This window comes from Mauremys reevesii, linkage group 5 (assembly GCF_016161935.1).
Source record: "Mauremys reevesii isolate NIE-2019 linkage group 5, ASM1616193v1, whole genome shotgun sequence".
Lineage (NCBI taxonomy): Eukaryota > Metazoa > Chordata > Testudines > Geoemydidae > Mauremys > Mauremys reevesii.
The window spans coordinates 15,796,543-15,814,803 of NC_052627.1; the positions used below are offsets into that span (position 1 = coordinate 15,796,543).

At 44.9% G+C, this 18,261-nt stretch overlaps 1 protein-coding gene across 1 annotated transcript in view; it reads left to right on the top strand.

Annotated features, from left to right (window-relative positions):
- Positions 1-18,261, top strand: part of FRAS1 (Fraser extracellular matrix complex subunit 1) — a 320,933-nt gene that overhangs the window by 278,363 nt on the left and 24,309 nt on the right. The window contains exons 52-63 of the mRNA XM_039540816.1: positions 1,221-1,371; positions 4,258-4,417; positions 5,401-5,563; positions 7,734-7,980; positions 9,957-10,301; positions 10,659-10,819; positions 12,077-12,224; positions 13,271-13,476; positions 13,990-14,146; positions 14,701-14,901; positions 16,630-16,817; positions 17,983-18,258. Of these exons, the coding sequence (XP_039396750.1) occupies positions 1,221-1,371; positions 4,258-4,417; positions 5,401-5,563; positions 7,734-7,980; positions 9,957-10,301; positions 10,659-10,819; positions 12,077-12,224; positions 13,271-13,476; positions 13,990-14,146; positions 14,701-14,901; positions 16,630-16,817; positions 17,983-18,258 (2,403 nt within the window). The remainder of the gene's footprint in view (positions 1-1,220; positions 1,372-4,257; positions 4,418-5,400; positions 5,564-7,733; positions 7,981-9,956; positions 10,302-10,658; positions 10,820-12,076; positions 12,225-13,270; positions 13,477-13,989; positions 14,147-14,700; positions 14,902-16,629; positions 16,818-17,982; positions 18,259-18,261) is intronic.

Below are 18,261 nucleotides of genomic sequence, written 5' to 3' on the forward strand. Positions count from 1 at the left end.
GGCCCGGAGTGGAAGAAGCTCCGGGGGCCCGGGCCCCGCGAAAGTTTTCCGGGCCCCCAGAGCGAGTGAAGGACCCTGCTTCAGGGGCCCTGAAAAACACTTATGGGGGCCCCTGTGGGGCCCAGGGCCAGGGCCAAATTGCCCCACTTCCCCCCCCCCCCGGGTGGCCCTGCGGCCAGCACTCTGTAACATGGAAGGATAGCTATACGGGTGTTCCCCACTGGAGTACGGACGAGCCTCGTTGGCACTAGGAGGCTGATTGTCTGCAGGCATGACATCGACAGAGCAAAATTGGATGGACTTAGTAGAAGTTCCAGGGAGATTCCTTTTACTCTCGGACTGCATGATGACAGAAGTAAACCTTTTTTGTGTGGTGTTTTGCCAGCAATGGCTGAAACGGTCTTCCCCGATGGGCCTCAGAAGGAATGATTCCAATATGTTTGTCAATGCAGAGATTTCTTCCCCCCATTAACTTTTGTTTGTTTTGCTGAATTCCAAATAGGATAGCAGGGACAGGCACACCTAACAGTGTTTTGAGGAGTCAGTGTAAGTTGCAAAGAAATACTTCAAATTATTCACAGCAAAATAGGTTCACACGTTGTTAAGAGAAGGCTATTTCAACTCCAAGTGCCTGACTTATTAAAAAGCATTGGGAAGGCATCAAAGAGTTTTATTGTTACAGTTTTCCATTCACGTTGTTTTCTCTTAACAAAACATAGAAGAAGTAGAGCTGGACTGACACACACATGACAGGGCAATGAAAGACGGTTAGCACCTGTTCACTAAAGCTGTGCAAAATGTTCTGAACAGAACCCAAAACTCAGGCCATTCTCAAAGCTTCAGGCATGCCTGAGCTGAGTTTCAACCAGCTGTGTTGAGAGGTTGTTTTCATGTAAAACTTGGAGGTTTGTCATCGATTCAAGACCAGACCAGACCAGACTTGGCAATTTTGCACAAGTTTCCCTTTGTTCAAACCACAAACTCATATCAAAGCTAATCAGATCTTAATCCAAATCTGAATCCTTTGCTTAAGGCACAAACAGGACTCCTCCATCCCTGTCTATCCTGGGCTACTCTTTGCACATCCTCTGTGTTGTTAAGTCCCGGAGGTTTTCCCTCTCTATGTTCAACAGATCAATTCTTTCAGTTGGCTCCATAATCAGACCTGCTACGCAGCATCTCAGGAGTTGTGTAACCTCTTTAGTGTGACTTTAATCCAGGCAATAAATCTGATCACCAAGAAGGAACTGTTGACTATGGACCCCGACACAGAGGACAAACAGCTGATCTATGAGATAACGACTGGACCCAAACATGGTCACGTGGAGAGCAAGCTGAAACCGGGGACAGCTGTGACTACATTTACGCAAGGTAGGGTAGCAGGACTGCATTTTATTGACCTTGTTGTTACGTCCTTCCATTCCTCTTCACTATGGCAAGATAGCTCATGTATAAAAGAAACACAGACAGACTGATTCTGATGTGTAACGTTCCTGACTTCAGTGGAGTTACTGATTTACACCAATGCCAAGAGAGTAGAATAAAGTCCTTCTCTCCCAGGTCAGAAGGTTGGGTTTTTTTTAATTAAAAAACCCCCAAACTTTGATTTTTCTCTCAGTTAAAGAAATTAAACGTTTCCCATGGAGATGATCCTGAATCCAGATTCCAGTTATCTCAGCGTTCAGGGCTGTTTGGAGCTGACGGTTGGGTTAGGGCCAGCCATAGATTTTGTATCTGGATCCGAACATGACCAAAGTCTGGGCGTGTTTGAATGTCAGGATTTGGGTTGTGCTCACGCATTTGAAATAGTATTTTATCCATCTCGAAGTATTTTGTTTTATGGCTGGATTTAAAAAAAAAGATTTCCAGGTTTTTTCAGCACTGATGGTGGAGGCTTGCTGTTTTAAAGAGCTGCACTGAGCAAATAATTTCCCCCAGCAGTTTTTTATAGATTAAGAGAGAGAAAATGTTTGGGATGCAGTTTGCAGTATTTGCTGAAGAGCTAAAATTGCCTGCTGAAGGTCTAGTTTCTGGTCTTGTCTTGTCTTATGAAAAATGTTACCCTGGCTGGATAATGTGCTCCTGACTCTTCTGATTACCTTCTGCAAGACAGTCGTGTGGACACATATAATTATTATAATTGCTAATTAGGGCTTGATAGTACTACTGGGTAAAATTTCTCATTTACAAAATGGGCTTAGGCATTTGAGATCCTAAACCTCCTGCAAAATAAGGTTTGAAAATGGGACGTAGGCTCCTAATTGACTTGGGTGCTTTTGAAAATTTTATTTTGTCTTTGTCTTATTAGGCCGGGGGGAAGCTAGCCTTTTCAGGGCTGTGGTGACTTGCAAGGTGGAAGCAGGGAAGTAATTTGAATCTCGAAGTGTCTTCTCTGGGTGCTCCCTTTGGAGACATGGCCTTACACTGCCCCGTAGACAGGATGAGCATAAACCCACCTGTGACATTACACCTCATAGTCTTCATAGAAATATGGTTATGATATGAATATGGCATAACTAAGATATACTTTATGCAAGATGGCTCATGTAAGATACCATTGGAAAGGTTATGATTTACTGAATGTGATTATCCAATTTGTTTGCACGTATCATTTCTGTATCTGAAGTTAGGAATATTGACTGTGTAACAATTAGAACTGTGTATATGTACCTGGGGAAACGTCCACCAGATGGTAAGCAATCAGACCTAACGGGCCATTAGAAAAAGACAATGAGTCTTTGAAGATGTGGATCTCCTATTTGCCTGGCATTCCTTCCTGTGGACATTGCAAATAAACCTGCAAGGTCAGGTGACGAGATCTCCTGATACAAAATACTACCTTGGACACTGCGGGTACTTTTCCCCTGTAGGGCGATGGGGATCAAACAAAGGTTTCCCGCCTTAGGTAAAACTTTTTTTAAGGTTGGGGAGGGGGTTAATCTGGACTCTCCTCCATTGCCTACCCAAGAACAAGGACAGTTGAAAGTACTTGAAGAGACAAAGGAACTAACCCGAGGGGAAAGGCAGGGGTGAGTCCAGACTGAGACTGGGGTCCAGTCTGTAAGAAGAAATAACTGGAACTCTAAGCTACAGAAATTCTGCAAGTTGCCTAAAATAACATTTAAGGTGAGAAATTACAGTTACTTTGAGATGTTAAGCTTAGTAGGCGTGTTTTTTGTTTTATTTGCTCAGTAATCTGCTTTGTTCTGCTTGCTATCCCTTATAATCACTTAAAATCTGCCTTTTATAGTTAATAAGTTTGTTTTGTTTATTATTAAACCCAGTTTGTGCAATTTCTAACTGGGGGGGGGGGGCAAGAATTTGTGCATCTCTCTCTTCACATTGAGGGAGAGGGCGAATTTTTATGAGCTTGCACTGTGCAGATCTTCCTACACAGCGTAGGACAATATACCTTTGGGTCTGCACTCCAAGGGAGGTGGACAGCTGAGTGCTGGGGCAAGTCTCTTAAGCTGAGTCTTCCCAGAGCTGATCTCAGTGTCTGTGTCGTTCTGTTTTTGGGTGTGGCCCTGCCTGTGTGTGTGCCAGAGGCAGTTTAAGAGCCTGGCTCAGCAAGGCAGGGTAAAGGGGGCCCAGGCTGGTGGAACAGGCAGGGTCAGTGGATCCCAGTACGTCAGGTGGCACCTTAAAGGGAGGCAACCTGTCACACCTCCATTACAGTAAAACACAGAGGTGCCAGTCAAAAGCAAGGCCCCATTTTGCCAGGCGCTGGGCAAACACAGTCAAGGTTTCTGTCTGTCTCTTCTCATCAGATCTCCCCAGCCAAGTCTGTCCCATCTTGCGCAAAGTAAATCCAGGCTAACGGAAAGGAAGAGACCCAATATTATTTTATGGGCAGAGGTCAAGGAGTCAATCTAATGCTATGGCAAAGCTCAGACACTACTGCAGCTATACAGTGGCCTTAAAGGGACACACCAAATACAGACCAGGGGATTTAATTCAATTCTTCTTAAGCAAATTTGTATTAAAATAGTCCCAGTGAAATTTAGATTACAAAAATCCTTTTTTTTCTAAGTCATGGAAGAAAATATTAGATTGTTTTTTCGAGAGAGATGCAGCATGATTTCTGATGGCTCTTGGACTGACAAATAACTGTTAAAGCCACTAGAGTTGCACCAGTGTCAAACTTGTGATCAGAATCAGGCCCACAGAGATGTATGCCTACAGCTTCTACGTTGTTCATCTGTAAAACTGTCACTGAATGCCTGGATTGGCTCACTGAGAGTCTCTTCCTGACAGAGGATGTGAACCTGGGACTGATTCGGTACGTGTTGCTGGAAGAGAAGATTCAGGAAACCATGGATAGCTTTCGGTTTCTAGTGAAAGACAGCAAGCCCAATGTTGTCAGTGACAATGTCTTCCATATCCAGTGGTCCCTCATCAGTTTTAAATACCCCAGGTAAGCTATCCTATGGGTTACAGCACTCATCTGACATACAGGGCCTTATTCAGAGGTGAGATGGGTGGGGTGGAAGTTAAGTTACACATCAGTAAGTAGTTGGTGTAACTAAGAAGCTGAGGTGGCTACAAGGAGGTAGAAGATAGATTCTTAGACTCACTTCGGATTTTGGCCCTTGGTTTTCATGCAGCAGTGCTGGGAAGTGCCCTGGGCCTGGTATATGAGAATAATCCCGTAGGGATAGATCATCATCATTTCTTAGTATATTTCAGTAGCACCCAACAGTCCCAGGCTCCAAGGCTCCATTCTGCTACACATGAGTAAAGGTCAGTCCCAAATGATGATTCAGTCCTACAGTGAAGCCAAATAGAACCCAGTAGTTTCAGCTGAGAAATTACTATGTGTGTGTATGGAGAGAGCATAATAATATCCAGCTCTTACACCGCGCTTTTCATCAGTAGATCTCAAAGTGCTTTACAAAGGAGGGCAGTGTCATTAGTCCCAGTTTACAGGTGGGGAAACTGAGGCACGGAGATGCAGTGACTTGCCCAAGGTAACCCACAGGCCAGTGGCAGAGCCAGGAAGAGATCTCCCAAGTCCCAGTCCAGTAGTCTAATCACTAGTACACACTGCCTATGCATGACAGTGCGGAGTATAGCGTTTATCTGCCTGAGTTTGGGATGGCTGCAGATCTGATGTGTTACCTTTGTGATGAGTGGGAGTAGCACCCGCATATCTAAGATTAAAGTTTGCCTCCTTATGTTTGTCAGTCCCTTACTGTGTCTCCAGATCTCAGCTCCTTGAAGGCATAAATTAGACTGGATTAGGGCTTGCTTAGTATCACTAAAACATATAAGGCTCATGGTCTGTTCAATTCCGGTTCTTATACCACGCTCATCCCCTTAGTACCTGAGCAGCTTCCAGTTGTGCATTAAGTGACGTGCCTAACGTATCTCCCGGGTTTGCGTTGTGTACTTTCCCAGCTACAATGTCAGTGAGAAGGCTGGCTCTGTCAGCGTAACGGTGAAGAGGATCGGTAACCTCAATCAATATGCCATTGTCCTGTGCCGCACGGAGCAAGGAACTGCCACCTCCAGCGTCAGTTCAAAGCCAGGACAGCAGGACTATGTAGAGTATGCAGGCCAGGTGGGTTGAGAAATTCTATCTGGAAGGACTATATACCCCCCAAAATAGCCCTATGGAAACCTAACATAGTGAATTAGATGGCGTGTTATTTATTTGCTTGCACCTGATCTGTGTTCCCCTGAGGATGTCTGGACTCTGCTGTTTCATCCTTTTACCTTAGCTGTTATAGCCCTGCTTCACATGTCTGAGACATGTGCGGGAGAAGAAGAAGGAAGTGGCAGAGTTCAACATCTCACCATCGAATAAGCCCATGGATTACACTGTATAACATTAGAAGGACATTGCCCACGTTGGCGGAGTGCTAAATACTGATGAGGACAGGCAGCATTACAACAAAATGTGTTTTAATGCAGCCAAATGTAAGGTCCCGTATTCTTTCTTCCTAGACATAGGTCACACGTCTAGAAAGGGGGGACTGTACCCTGGAAAGCAGCAACTGAAAAGGACTTTGGGGGTCTGTGAAGGGGTCGGCTCATTGCTGGCACCTCCTCACGGTCAGGCATGGTGTGACAACTCATTCTTCATTGGGGTCTGCAGCCAGTGGCTGCCCTGCCACTCCAGTGCCTTGCCTCTTCTTGTGAGATGGCCCTCCATCCAGGTCACTTCTGGGGTAGTCCATAAACAAAAACAAGGGGAATTAACACACACAAATGAAGTTAATGGGAGAGAGGGAGGAACACCTCTATCTCAGGGTGCATCAGGATCAGGCCCTCCCTTCCCTTAGGCAGGGACCTTCAGGCAGTTGTTGTCAGGGAAGCGCCTACCTTCTCTTATTTATCCTCAGGAGCTGAGGGACGAAGGTCTGTTCTTGTCCCTGCATGGCCCACAAATGAGCTGTTCCGCTCCAGCCTGTATGTGCCTTTGCAGGTGTGGCGGGGTTGGGCTGGCTGAGCCCGGAGCAGCTTTTTAACCGCTTTTTGTCCAGCGTGTCTACCCATCACGGGGTCATTGTGAATAAACAACTCAGACATGAGCTCCCAGTGCAATGCTGTGGCAAAAAGGGCTAAAGCGATCCTTGGCTAGATTAACCGGAGAATAGTGAGTGGAGTTAGGGGAGCCGGTTTTGCCTCTGTATATCGCACTGGTGAGACCAGAACTGGTGTGCAGGAGGTCAGATTAGATGCATTAATAGTCCTTTCTCATCTTCAGATCTTTGACTAATGTTGAATATCAAATTCCTTAATTTAAATTTGTTCTTAAAATGTCAGTTTGAGTCCCCTCTGCCATCAGTTTGTCATCAGTGGACTTGCTCCTGATTTTCAGGCCTAAGTTGGCTTTAGCTATTACTTACTAATTTAATAGAAATACATTTATGACTTCAAAAAGAATTCTGTGAAACCAGTTTTTTGAAATTCAAGTAATTCTCTGCAGTGTTGTCATCCTAAACAACTTCACCTTTCCGTTAGCACAAGAGCCAAAAACTGAAAGTGATCAGTCAGTTTTCGTCATCTAAGCTTCATGGAATACAAAAAAAAAAAAAAACCCCACCTTAGTAAAATAAGTGGCAAAAACATGAAGTAGACTTTTAGATGACTTCAATTTTAAGAATCTAAGGTGTTTTTGAGCCTCTAGGTGAGAGGTCATTCTTTTAAAGTATGAGTTCTATGTTGACAGAGTCCCTGTAAGGGAATATTCTGCAAGACCGTGTCTAATATAGGCTTGCCTAGATTCTGATCTCATTCACGCTGGTGTAAATCAGGAGTAACTCCATTAAAGTAAATGGAATTACTCAAGCATAAAACTAGTGTGAGGTCAGAATCAAGGGACCTGATTCTCCAGTGCCTTTTGCCTTGCGTAGTTGTTTACTCCTGTGCAAAACACTAGGAAGAGAGAGTGGTAGAGATTTGCATTCACTTTGTACATTTGCATTCACTGTAGGTGACTGAACAAGGAGGAATTCAGTGAAGAACTGAGCTCAGGAGCTCCCAAGAGCTCTGATCCAAACCCCACTGAGGTCACTGGGAGTCTTTCCTTTGACTAGAGGGCTTTGGATCGGGTCCCAGGAGAACAAAAGTAAAGCATGGCTCTGAAACATACAAGGACAATTAAAGTTCTGTGATTATTAGCAAAGATTCAGGGCATCCGTCCTTTCCAGAGGGGAGCAGGGAGGGTTTCTGCATTTGCAGCTGCAAGCCCACACGTCCACCCCTTGTTGTTCACTTCCTTGCAGGTGCAGTTTGATGAGTGGGAGGACACCAAGGCATGCATCATTGCTATCAATGATGATGACATCTTTGAGAACACGGAGAGCTTCACCGTGGAGCTCAGCATGCCAGCCTATGCCCTGCTGGGGGAGATCACCCAGGCCAAAGTCATCATCAACGACACAGAGGATGAACCCACTCTGCAGTTTGACAGGAAGACTTACCATGTCAACGAGAGTGCTGGCTTTCTGTCTGCACCCATTGAAAGGAAAGGTTTGTGGTATTAGATATAATACTAACGATACTGCACCACTCCGCACAGGAGCTAAAGCTGCTTTACCAACACTAACTAACCAAGATTTGAAATTCCATTGTGTGGTGTTAGGCCCATTTTATAGATGGGTAAACTGAAACATACAGCGATTAAATGACACGGTCCTACAATAAATCAGTGACAGAGCCAAGAAGGCAACTTGGAAGCCCTGATCCCCAAATTCCTGCTTTCACCATTGCTCAACACTAGAGCAAACACATCAGTTGTGAGCAAAAACAGGATTTCTCTCTCCAGTGCAAAATCAGTGCCCTCTGTGTCACAGGAGATTAGAACTTGCTGCTACATTCAGAGTCTTTAGTCCCATCTCTGACGTTGCTTTTGATTATAGAATTTTAAAACAGAGAAGTGTTCAGTTGGTGTTTTTATTGATGGAGATGTTGGTCCCAATCCTCTTTTCACAGGAGTAGAAGTACAACTAGGACTGTTTACATGAGGAAGGGTGGCAGGAATGGGCCTCTGGTGCTTGTCTGGACTCAGTTTTATCTCATCTGGCTCCATTGCTCTTTGAAGTTAGCAGGCTTTCCCAGCTTTTAAGCGAGTTGATCTTCCCTTCTGGTGGGCAGATATCAAAGCTCAAAAAGAGAGGGAAAAACAGGGTTACTTCCTTTCTTTTTATAAATGTAGCATTATCCACAGGGAAAAGAATATCTGAAAATAAAGGAAAGAGGACAATGAGGATGGCCTGGTTTTCCTTTAGAGTCAATAATTGAGTTTAGGCCTGCTGCCTTAGGGCCCAGTCCAGCTCCTACTGAAGACAGCGACAGGACAGAAGCAAACCAGGATATCTGCTGGCTTCTTCCCTATGTTTCGGGTGCTATACTTCCCATGGAATACACCTGCAGTGTTGCTGCATGTAGTAGGAGACATGCCCTCTTCGATCTCTGATTTCAGTCGAGTAGCAACAGAAGGCAACAGTACAGGGGCTGGAGTTGAGTGTCCAGAGATTCAGCTGGTTAAAAATATCAAAATGTTCTTTTGAATTCATGCTAGGCCAATTTCTGTATATGGCTAAGAGCAGAAGGAGTGTCCCTTTGAGAACACCCTTGCATAAATATTTTCCCCTTATTGTAGAAATTACAACGGATTGTAATTTGGATTACGATGTTTGAATGTCTGAATTTATCCAGTTTGTCGGAAATTATTTTCCTAATAAGTTTAGGAAACTCAGTTTCCACACAAGCATTCCTGTATCAGTTCAAGGGCTTCTTGGTGGTGATTGTACACAATGTACAAACATAAGCATGTATATCTATATTCTGTACCCAACAGCGATACAGTTCTAATTACTGGCCCAAATACTCTCATCAGGACTAGGCCTGGGCGGTACCTTCCCATCATGCTATTTTCCAGAGGGGTAAGGAAAGGCACTGACAGAGAACCCCTAGATACCTTGCTTTTTATGACAAACAAGTGATGTCATGGCTGTTTATTGGACCTTAACTAAAGCTAGATGAGGGAGTTTTAGAGCAGAACCCTGCCCCTGGCTTGGTCAAGACAAGATTCCTGATTGAGCCGCTTTCTTTTCAAGGTTTCCTCCTTATCTCATGTTGCTGTATTTCTGTCTAACTACTAAACTATGCATTTCCTTGTAATAAACTAAACACACCAATTATTTCCTGCACCTGGTGCCCAATTCCCCATGTTTTCTTTATTTCTGTTACCTCAACCCACACCTTAAATGAGATAACACTGGCATGTGCAGGGAAACTACAAGTTTAACGCAAACAATCTCTCCTTCTTACTATTTTTTTTTTGGTCACGTGCTTCAGGGCTATCACTTATGTTGAGATCCAAACTCAATTTAAACCCAGAGTTCATTCAGGTCTAATGCGGGCCTATGTTCTTCCACAGCAAATGAAGCCTCATATAATTTTCTGACAATAACACTTCTGTCCCCGTGGATGTTACATTGTAGGGGATGCCAGCAGCATCGTATCTGCTCTTTGCTACACCATCTCCAAATCTGCTAAAGGCAGCAGCCTTTACACACTGGAGTCTGGCTCTGACTTTAAGTCTAGGGGGATGTCGAATGAGAACCGTGTTATTTTGGGGCCCGGTGTCACCATGTCAACCTGTGACATCAAACTGATCGATGACAGCGAGTACGAGGAGGAGGAGGAGTTTGAAATTGCCCTGGCGGATGCCTCTAGTAATGCGCGCATAGGGAGCGTGGCTTCAGCCAAGGTGATGATCAGTGGCCCCAACGACGCCTCCACTGTGTTCCTGGGAAACGCAACTTTTACTGTCAATGAGGATGCAGGTAAGGGAAAGCAGGAATTCCGTTGGGTCTGGGCTTGTTGTCACTGTGAGATACTTGCCCTGGAAACACTGCTTTACCAGTGGGGGTTGTAAAGCACTGAACCCTCCAACCAGATGTGTGCTGTGGAGGAAACGGGCAGCGGCTAGGGCACTTGCTCATCCTGCCCACAAGTTAGAGCTGAGCTTTGGTTATTACCATCTGCCCGGCATTATCCTTTCTGTAGAGCCACGGACAGAGTCACTGTGAAGGAAAAGGGCAAACCAGCGTGATGGCACCTATTGACATTTCAGATGTGTGTTTTTCTCATGTCCAGCTAAGTTCTAATCATGGCTTTAATATGTGTAACTTCACCTCCAGGCACCATTGACATTCCAGTGATCCGGCATGGTACTGACCTCTCAACCCCCACCTCGGTGTGGTGTGCCACTCGGACTTCAGACCCACCCTCGGCCAGTCCAGGAATTGACTATATCCCCAGCGCCAAGAAAGTAGAGTTCAGGCCAGGCAGAACTGAGGAGGTATTGGACTACACACCCAGTGACTAGATGCAGCGGATTTCAGTCTCTTTCTCTTATATAATCACTGTACTCACTGCTTTTGAAAGTTAAATTTACTGCAGTTGTTTAGTTACAGAGGTTTGGGGACATTAAGAATAAAAGCGACACAAGTATTTTTTTTATAGATACAATTGATCCCGCACCAATACAGCTGCATCAAGAGTCATTTTAGTCAAATAAAGAAATGCATAAATGGCAGAAGGAGTTGCCACAAACCTTCCAAACATCAGCCAAGAACAGCCTGATTTCCCATGTAAAATCCCCATTTCCAGACTGCAGGCTTTTACTGATGTTTCAGAGCTACCTGCCCCATCTGCCGTAGCTTTTGATTGTCAGCTCGTTAGGGCAGGAGCCATCTTTTCATTCTGTGTGCGTGGCCCCTACCACAGTGGGGCCCCAGTACAAACACATAACATTAATTTTATAAAGCCCAGTGATACTCAGGGCCTATTGGCCAAGCCAAGTTGTTGATTTTGTCCCATTATGCCACCAAATCTATGGAATCCCCAGTTGTTCAGCCCATTACTAATCCTCCTCCATTTGTGAGCGGTCACAATTTGTAATGCTTAGAGAAGCTGAACTTCTCTGTCTGTTTTATAGTGACCAAAAATGTGCCAGGCACTTCACAGGACATATAGAAAGACAATGGCCCTGCCCCCAAAAAGCTTACAAGGGGTATCTTAAAAGGCACAAATGGCAATTAAGCACCATACTCCCATTGACTTTCAGTGGGAATTAGGTGCCTAACATTCACTTGTGCCTTTGAAAATCTCCTGTGCACCTTAAAATTCGAGACATGAGGGTGACAACTACAAGAGTAAGGTGGAGCTGGGATGAGGAAAGGAGAGGGTTACAGCACAGTTACTCTCCGCTCGTATCGCTGAGGGCTGGTCTACACTGGGTGGCGGGGGAAGTCGATGTAAGATACGCAACTTCAGCTACGGGAATAGTGTAGCTGAAGTCGACGTATCTTATTCAACTTACCTCCTGTCCTCACGGCGCGGGATCGACGGCCGCAGCTCCCCCGTCGACTCCACTACCGCCGCTTGCTCTGGTGGAGTTCCGGAGTCAACAGGAGCGTGATAAATCAATTGCTACCCACCGATCCAGTGGGTAGTCTGGACATACCCTGAGTTACCTGCTAGGTTTGTATTGAAGTCCCAGTAGTTGAAGGAGGATAACAGGTTTTATCACCTGGTTCTTTTACTTTTCCTCTAGTACTGCACCTTGACAATCCTGGATGATGCCCAGTATCCAGTGATTGAAGGGCTGGAGACGTTTGTTGTATACCTGAGCTCACCCCATGGGGCTGAATTGACCAAACCTTTCCAAGCTATAGTGGCCATTAACGACACCTTCCAAGATGGTAAGCTATACAGTGAACCTATATCGAATCCATTCTAGCTCCTTCCTTTACATATTTCCCTTGTGTACTAAGAGAAATTGGAAAACACCCAGGATGCGTTTGATGATATCACACGACACATTCCACGTCACCTGTCCTTCATAGTTTCTCTCCCTAGTTTCTTTGTCCTCAAGAAATTAAGGTCTGTGGAAGTGCAAAATAAAATTCCTATTTTCTCCTCCCATTTGGGGCCAGACTTTGTCACCCTTGCTCACAGTGAGTAGTGTCTTCCTCGTATGGTCCCATTGAAACCAGTCCATGCTTCATGAGAAGTCAGGCACTATTCAGCATGGGTATGGGCATGAGAATATGGCCCTTTTTTTAGCAGATGGATTGACGCTTACATGTATTCATTTCAACTCTCGGTATTTTTCCTCCCTCCTGTGTTTTAAACATGATCCTGACCACTGTGATTTTCTCCCTGGGAGGTATTGGCTTGCTAATGAAATGCATCAGTCACATAACCCCAGAAAAACTGCTCTGTAATAACGTGTAATTGTCTCTGCTCCTCAACCATCTGCTGAGACTTGCCCTCTTGGCTTCAGGCTTTTTCTACTCCTGGCCACAGAAGATGTCATGATTGCAATAATGCCCTAAGAACAATAACCTATCTAAGTATTACCCATTCTTCATATGTATCCCCAGCATATAATACGCATACCGCTCAGATGCATATACCTTAGGGCATGGCTAGTTCTCCAGTACGTGCAGAACAGGTGGTTACCTCAGGCAACAAAATATTAGGGAAAGCAAAATGTTCAGTAACTTTTTGTGTGGGTGACTCAGGGTTGGTAGGATGAGAATCTCCAGTTCCCAATGAGAGCCATGATCAGCTGCTTGGTTGTGAGCACAGTACTCTTTGTGAGCACAGTTGACTATCCAATCAGACATCTCACTGCAGGACTGTCAGCCCCACATGGTAGTACTTCAATACATGGCATGCCTGCTTTGGCTGCTATTTAGCTTTTATCACAGTACAGGTGTGGATGTTATTGTGCCCCTTGCAGTACCCAACATGCAGTTTGGCAAGGACTTGTACGCCGTGAAGGAGAAGGAGGGTGTCCTGCACATTCCCATCATCCGGACCGGAGACCTGAGCTATGAGTCCTCTGTCAGGTGCTACACCCGCAGCCAGACAGCAGAAGTCATGGAGGACTTCGAGGAGAGGAGAAATGCAGAGGAGTCTCGCATCACTTTTTTGAAAGGAGAGAAGGCGAGTTAAACCTAACTGGATTGGGGAAGGACCAAGAGCAATCAGCAGAGTAGGTTTTGAAAAGCTGGATGTTCTCCTGGGCACTCTGTTGTTCAGAGGCTTTACCAGATGCCCTTTCTCAGAAGTAATACTTCAACTGCTTTGGATTAGCTATTGTTACTCTTCTGGAATTAAAAGATGAGTCCATGGAGAATCTGCATTTAACAATAAATATTAGTTAACACATAAAAAGCAAGTGTTGGGTAGCAATAATACTTAGCATTACAGGTAGTGCGATTTGATTAGATAGTCTCAGAGTACACACGAGGACCAGCTGTAGTGAGTAAAAAATGCCATTTTTCCACAGCCACTTTTCATCATATAGCTGCACTTTGATGTCCACGCAGAGTTTCTAAGGCTTCTTTCATCATTTAATACACTGTGGAATGTGAGGAAACACTAATCTTCCATTAAGTTCAGAGGAATTATTCAAGTTAGTTGCTAGTCTTTAACTGATGATGTACTTGGCTATAGGTGAAGAACTGCACTGTCTATATCAATGATGACTCTGCATTTGAACCAGAGGAGCAATTCCAGATCTATCTCGGCAGTCCCCTTGGAAACCACTGGAGTGGAGCTAGAATCGGAAAGAATGACATGGCCACCATTTCTGTCTCCAATGATGAAGATGGTAAGAGAGAATGGGCTACATTAAGAACTAGACGGAGCAGGTACAATTCCGGGGCAGTCAGTGGAATTTACACCAGGTCTGAATGTTAGTCAGTATATGTAAACTGCCTCGAATTGAACGATTGACTTGTTGATCAGTGCTCCATTACACTGTATTAACTCACATTTAAAGTTGATTCTGAATCTCATGTTAGCAGTACGCTGTGGCACATAAATAAAGGACCACTAATGCTAGACAAAACATGGAATTAGCGTATTTGGAAAGGTCAGGTAAGCCAGCCTACCTGGCTGCTGGAAGGGCAACCTGAAGGAATGAGTGCCAAGCTTATTGTGTGGCTCCTGGCTGCAGCAGAGTGTCAGAGAGCCATGTCTAGGCTGTATGTCAGGAGTGCCTCTCAAACTTCGCTCTGATGTGTGGAGTAGTGCTGATGGGTTTTAAAAGGAGCTATGTCAGTTCAGCCTGGGCTGCTGGAAAGCGTACTGTGATGCAGATTATTTTGAGGCTACTAGAGTTGCTGCAAATATGTGTTTCTGTTCTTCATACCATTTCTCTAGCACCCACCATTGAGTTTGAAGAGGCTGCATACCAAGTACGGGAACCTCCAGGCCCTGAGGGCATTGCTATCCTAAACATCAAGGTGCTCAGAAGAGGGGACCAGAACAGGACCTCGAAGATCCGCTGCAGCACCCGTGATGGCTCAGCCCAGTCCGGAGTCGATTACTATCCAAAGAGTCGAGTCCTCAAGTTTAGCCCTGGTAAAGGATACTTGGAATTGAATTATGGGGTGGAGGGATTACTCAGGGACATTTAACACAGGCCAGAACAAATTAAAATGAAAGGAAAATGTGTAAGTAATTTAAACAACAATACTCTGTGTGTGGGATTTTCAAAACATTTGGCATTGGCCCAACTCTGCTCCCATTGAAGTCATTGTATGTGTCTTGTTTTTCATGGGTGTATGATTTCACGTATAAGCAAAAACATGAGCCACACCAACCCCCTCTAATGTATTTATGCTTTGGGGTGTGTTCTAGACACACACACTGCAGTCATATTTGATGCAGCATTTATAATACGAAATACCTATGTAATCCTTTCAATAATCTTTCACAGGGTGGGTTATATTTACTTTTCCCAAGTCAGTCATAAGCCTCAGAGGAATTCTTTTAGTACGTTGGAGAGACCACAAAAAGCAGTCAAATGATGTTTCGACAGAGCACACACTGAGGATGTCAGGGTTCTCTCCACTTCCCACTGCAGAGAAAAATAAAAATTGAAAAACAGTGGAGGTGGGGAATTGAGACTGGAGCATAGCATCACTTTTCTGCGGGTGCCCAACCACATCCCCCCTCACGCCCTTCTGCATACAATAGACAGTGTTTTGCTGACAGCAATGTTCATGCAGCCAGCCAAAGTGTGAGTGAGCAGGGAGTGATGAGTGTAAGGAGACAGAAAGATGGCCTAGCCTGGTGCTCAGAGCGATGACCTGCCTTTGAACAGATTTGGAAGGCCATCCCCAACCACAGCACCTTTCACGTTTGGTACCATGGAGTCAGCGAATCCCATATTTCATCCAATATTTCACAGCACCCTTTCTGGATGATGAGGGTTTTTTGTAATACAGACGCCCCTTGGGTTATGCAAACGCGATTTATGCAAATCTGCACTGATGGAAAAAGTTCTGTAAGCTAGAAATAGATTGATTGATTGATTGATTTGGCGTAATGATTGGGTATACATTTCCGACTTCCGCAAAGTTCGAGTAACGCAAGGCATTCCGGAATGGAACGCTTGTGTAAGTTGGGGAGCGTCTGTAAACTGTAAATGTTCTGCGTAAGGTTTTAGCCAGGCAGTTGCCATTAACGTCAGTAGGAATCCCCTGGCTACAACCCTGCCTTCTGCTATGGCCGCAATCCTTCTATCTGAAAATGTAACCCTTCTTCCTGCTATGGCGATGAAGTCTGAGAGTGAGAGTGATTGTAAGAGATAGAATATTGCCAGTTGACAGCTAACAATACAGACTGATCAAAGAGCCTGTGTATATAGGAGTTCTGCAGAAACCCCTCAAGATCCTACAAGATAACTCAAACCAGGCCCCAACCAGCAGTAGCTTTGCATGTTAGAGCCAAAGAGTTAAAACAGAGACACTAGTAACAGGGATGGGATATATTTTGGATCATAGATTTTTATTACAGTCAGCTAATATAAGACAAGCACTATTAATCCTCATATAGCATCTGCTTGTAAGTCTGCCAGGTGATCAATCGGACCAGTCGTTTTAGCTGGAGTTTTATTTATGAAATGGACTCCTGGCTGGAACGGTGCTAAATCATTAGAGTTCAGATAAAACCTGTCATGTGTATTTTATCATAATGTTTCAATGATCCTGACCTGAGGCAACTATGCAGTGTTTTATGGGAGCTGTTAGGGTAATGTCAGATGATATATCAGGTTCTCTGTCTCTCTCGTGTTCGTTCATGTAGGGGTGGACCACATCATATTTAAGGTGGAGATCATGTCTAACGAAGACCGGGAGTGGCATGAGTCCTTTTCTGTGGTGCTGGGTCCAGATGATCCAGTGGAAGCTGTTCTTGGGGATATCACCACTGCAGTAGTTACTATTCTGGATCAGGAAGCAGCAGGGAGCCTCATTTTACCAGCACCTCCCATCGTAAGTAGCAAAACGTGAATTATGTAAGTTAGTGGCATGGGAGAATCTATAGAAAAGCAGAGCACGCAACAAAGCACACTGGGCTTGCCTGCTCTAGAATGTGCGGGCCTGTTAAGCCAAGGCCTTTTAAAAAGCTAGTGTGGAGACTCCCAAATGCTTGATCCGGGCTACAAACATTTGTGGCTAGGCTGACCCCTGTTCATGTGACCAGTTAACTCAAGGTTAAAACTCTAGTGTAGACATAGCCTCTGTAGTCACAGCATTCCTCTTCGGATCAGCAGAGGCTCAGGGTACATTGATCCTGGTATTCCAGGTGGTGTGGGAAGCAGGCAAGGCAGTGAATAGGTGAACAGGCTGCATAATGGTTCTTCACCCACTTCACAGAGGCATGGGCCCATGCTTTTCTGCCATTTGAACTGTGGCATGACTGAAGAGACTCAGTTGCTTATATTAAGGTGAGAGGCACTGTAGATTGCCAAATGGCAGATAATAAGGAAGTAGCATGGGAAAGACCCACTTAACTAAGCTATTATCATAAGGTAGGAACCTTTCTAGTGGGCAAATCGCATATAGATGTCTGAGTCTGCTACCACCTCCAAGCTAACGGAGCTTGTCCTTTTGCCTAAGTTGTAGAGGCTTATACTTTTACATCCAGAATTCCTGGGTTTATTTCCCTCAAACAGGGAAGTTGTTACATTGGCATTGCCCTTAGTTTGGGCAAAGGACGGTATATGCACTGACATGTTCCTTGTATGCTTCAGCATCCAAAGTAATATCAAATATAATTATGTTGGTAGCATCCCACTCACCTTTTCCTACAGAGAGCCTGATACCTGAGCTGCAATGCGAACAGCTGGGCAGATGTAGGACTTGGGTTGTTTCTCTTCTGAGGGACACGGCTGCAGTTCAGGAATTGGATGAATGTGTTCCATAATGTAGGATTTAGTATTTTAATAGCATAGGATGTTCCAACATGCTGGTAGCGCTGAGCATTCCTGCTGAGTCCACACACCTCTCTCCTTCCCTGTAATCCTCAGTGGGATTTGTGAAGTAAAATAAACACAGTAACAAGGTTTCAAAATTGAGGGAACAAGCAGCCCAGCCCCTTGCTTCCTGTCTCTTTCCCTCAGTCCCAGGTGAAAGCTGTTGTGTTGCATTGCTGCAGGTGGTCACTCTGGCAGACTATGACCATGTGGAGGAAGTAACCAAAGAGGGCGTAAAGAAATCCCCTTCTCCAGGCTACCCACTGATCTGTGTAACGCCTTGTGATCCTCACTTCCCCAAGTACCTAGTCATGAAGGAGCGCTGCGATGAGGCCGGGATCAACCAGTCTTCAATACAGTTCAGCTGGGAGGTGGCAACCCCCACTGATGGGAATGGGGCCAGATCACCCTTTGAAACAATTACGGACAATACGCCGTTCACTAGCATCAACCACATGGTA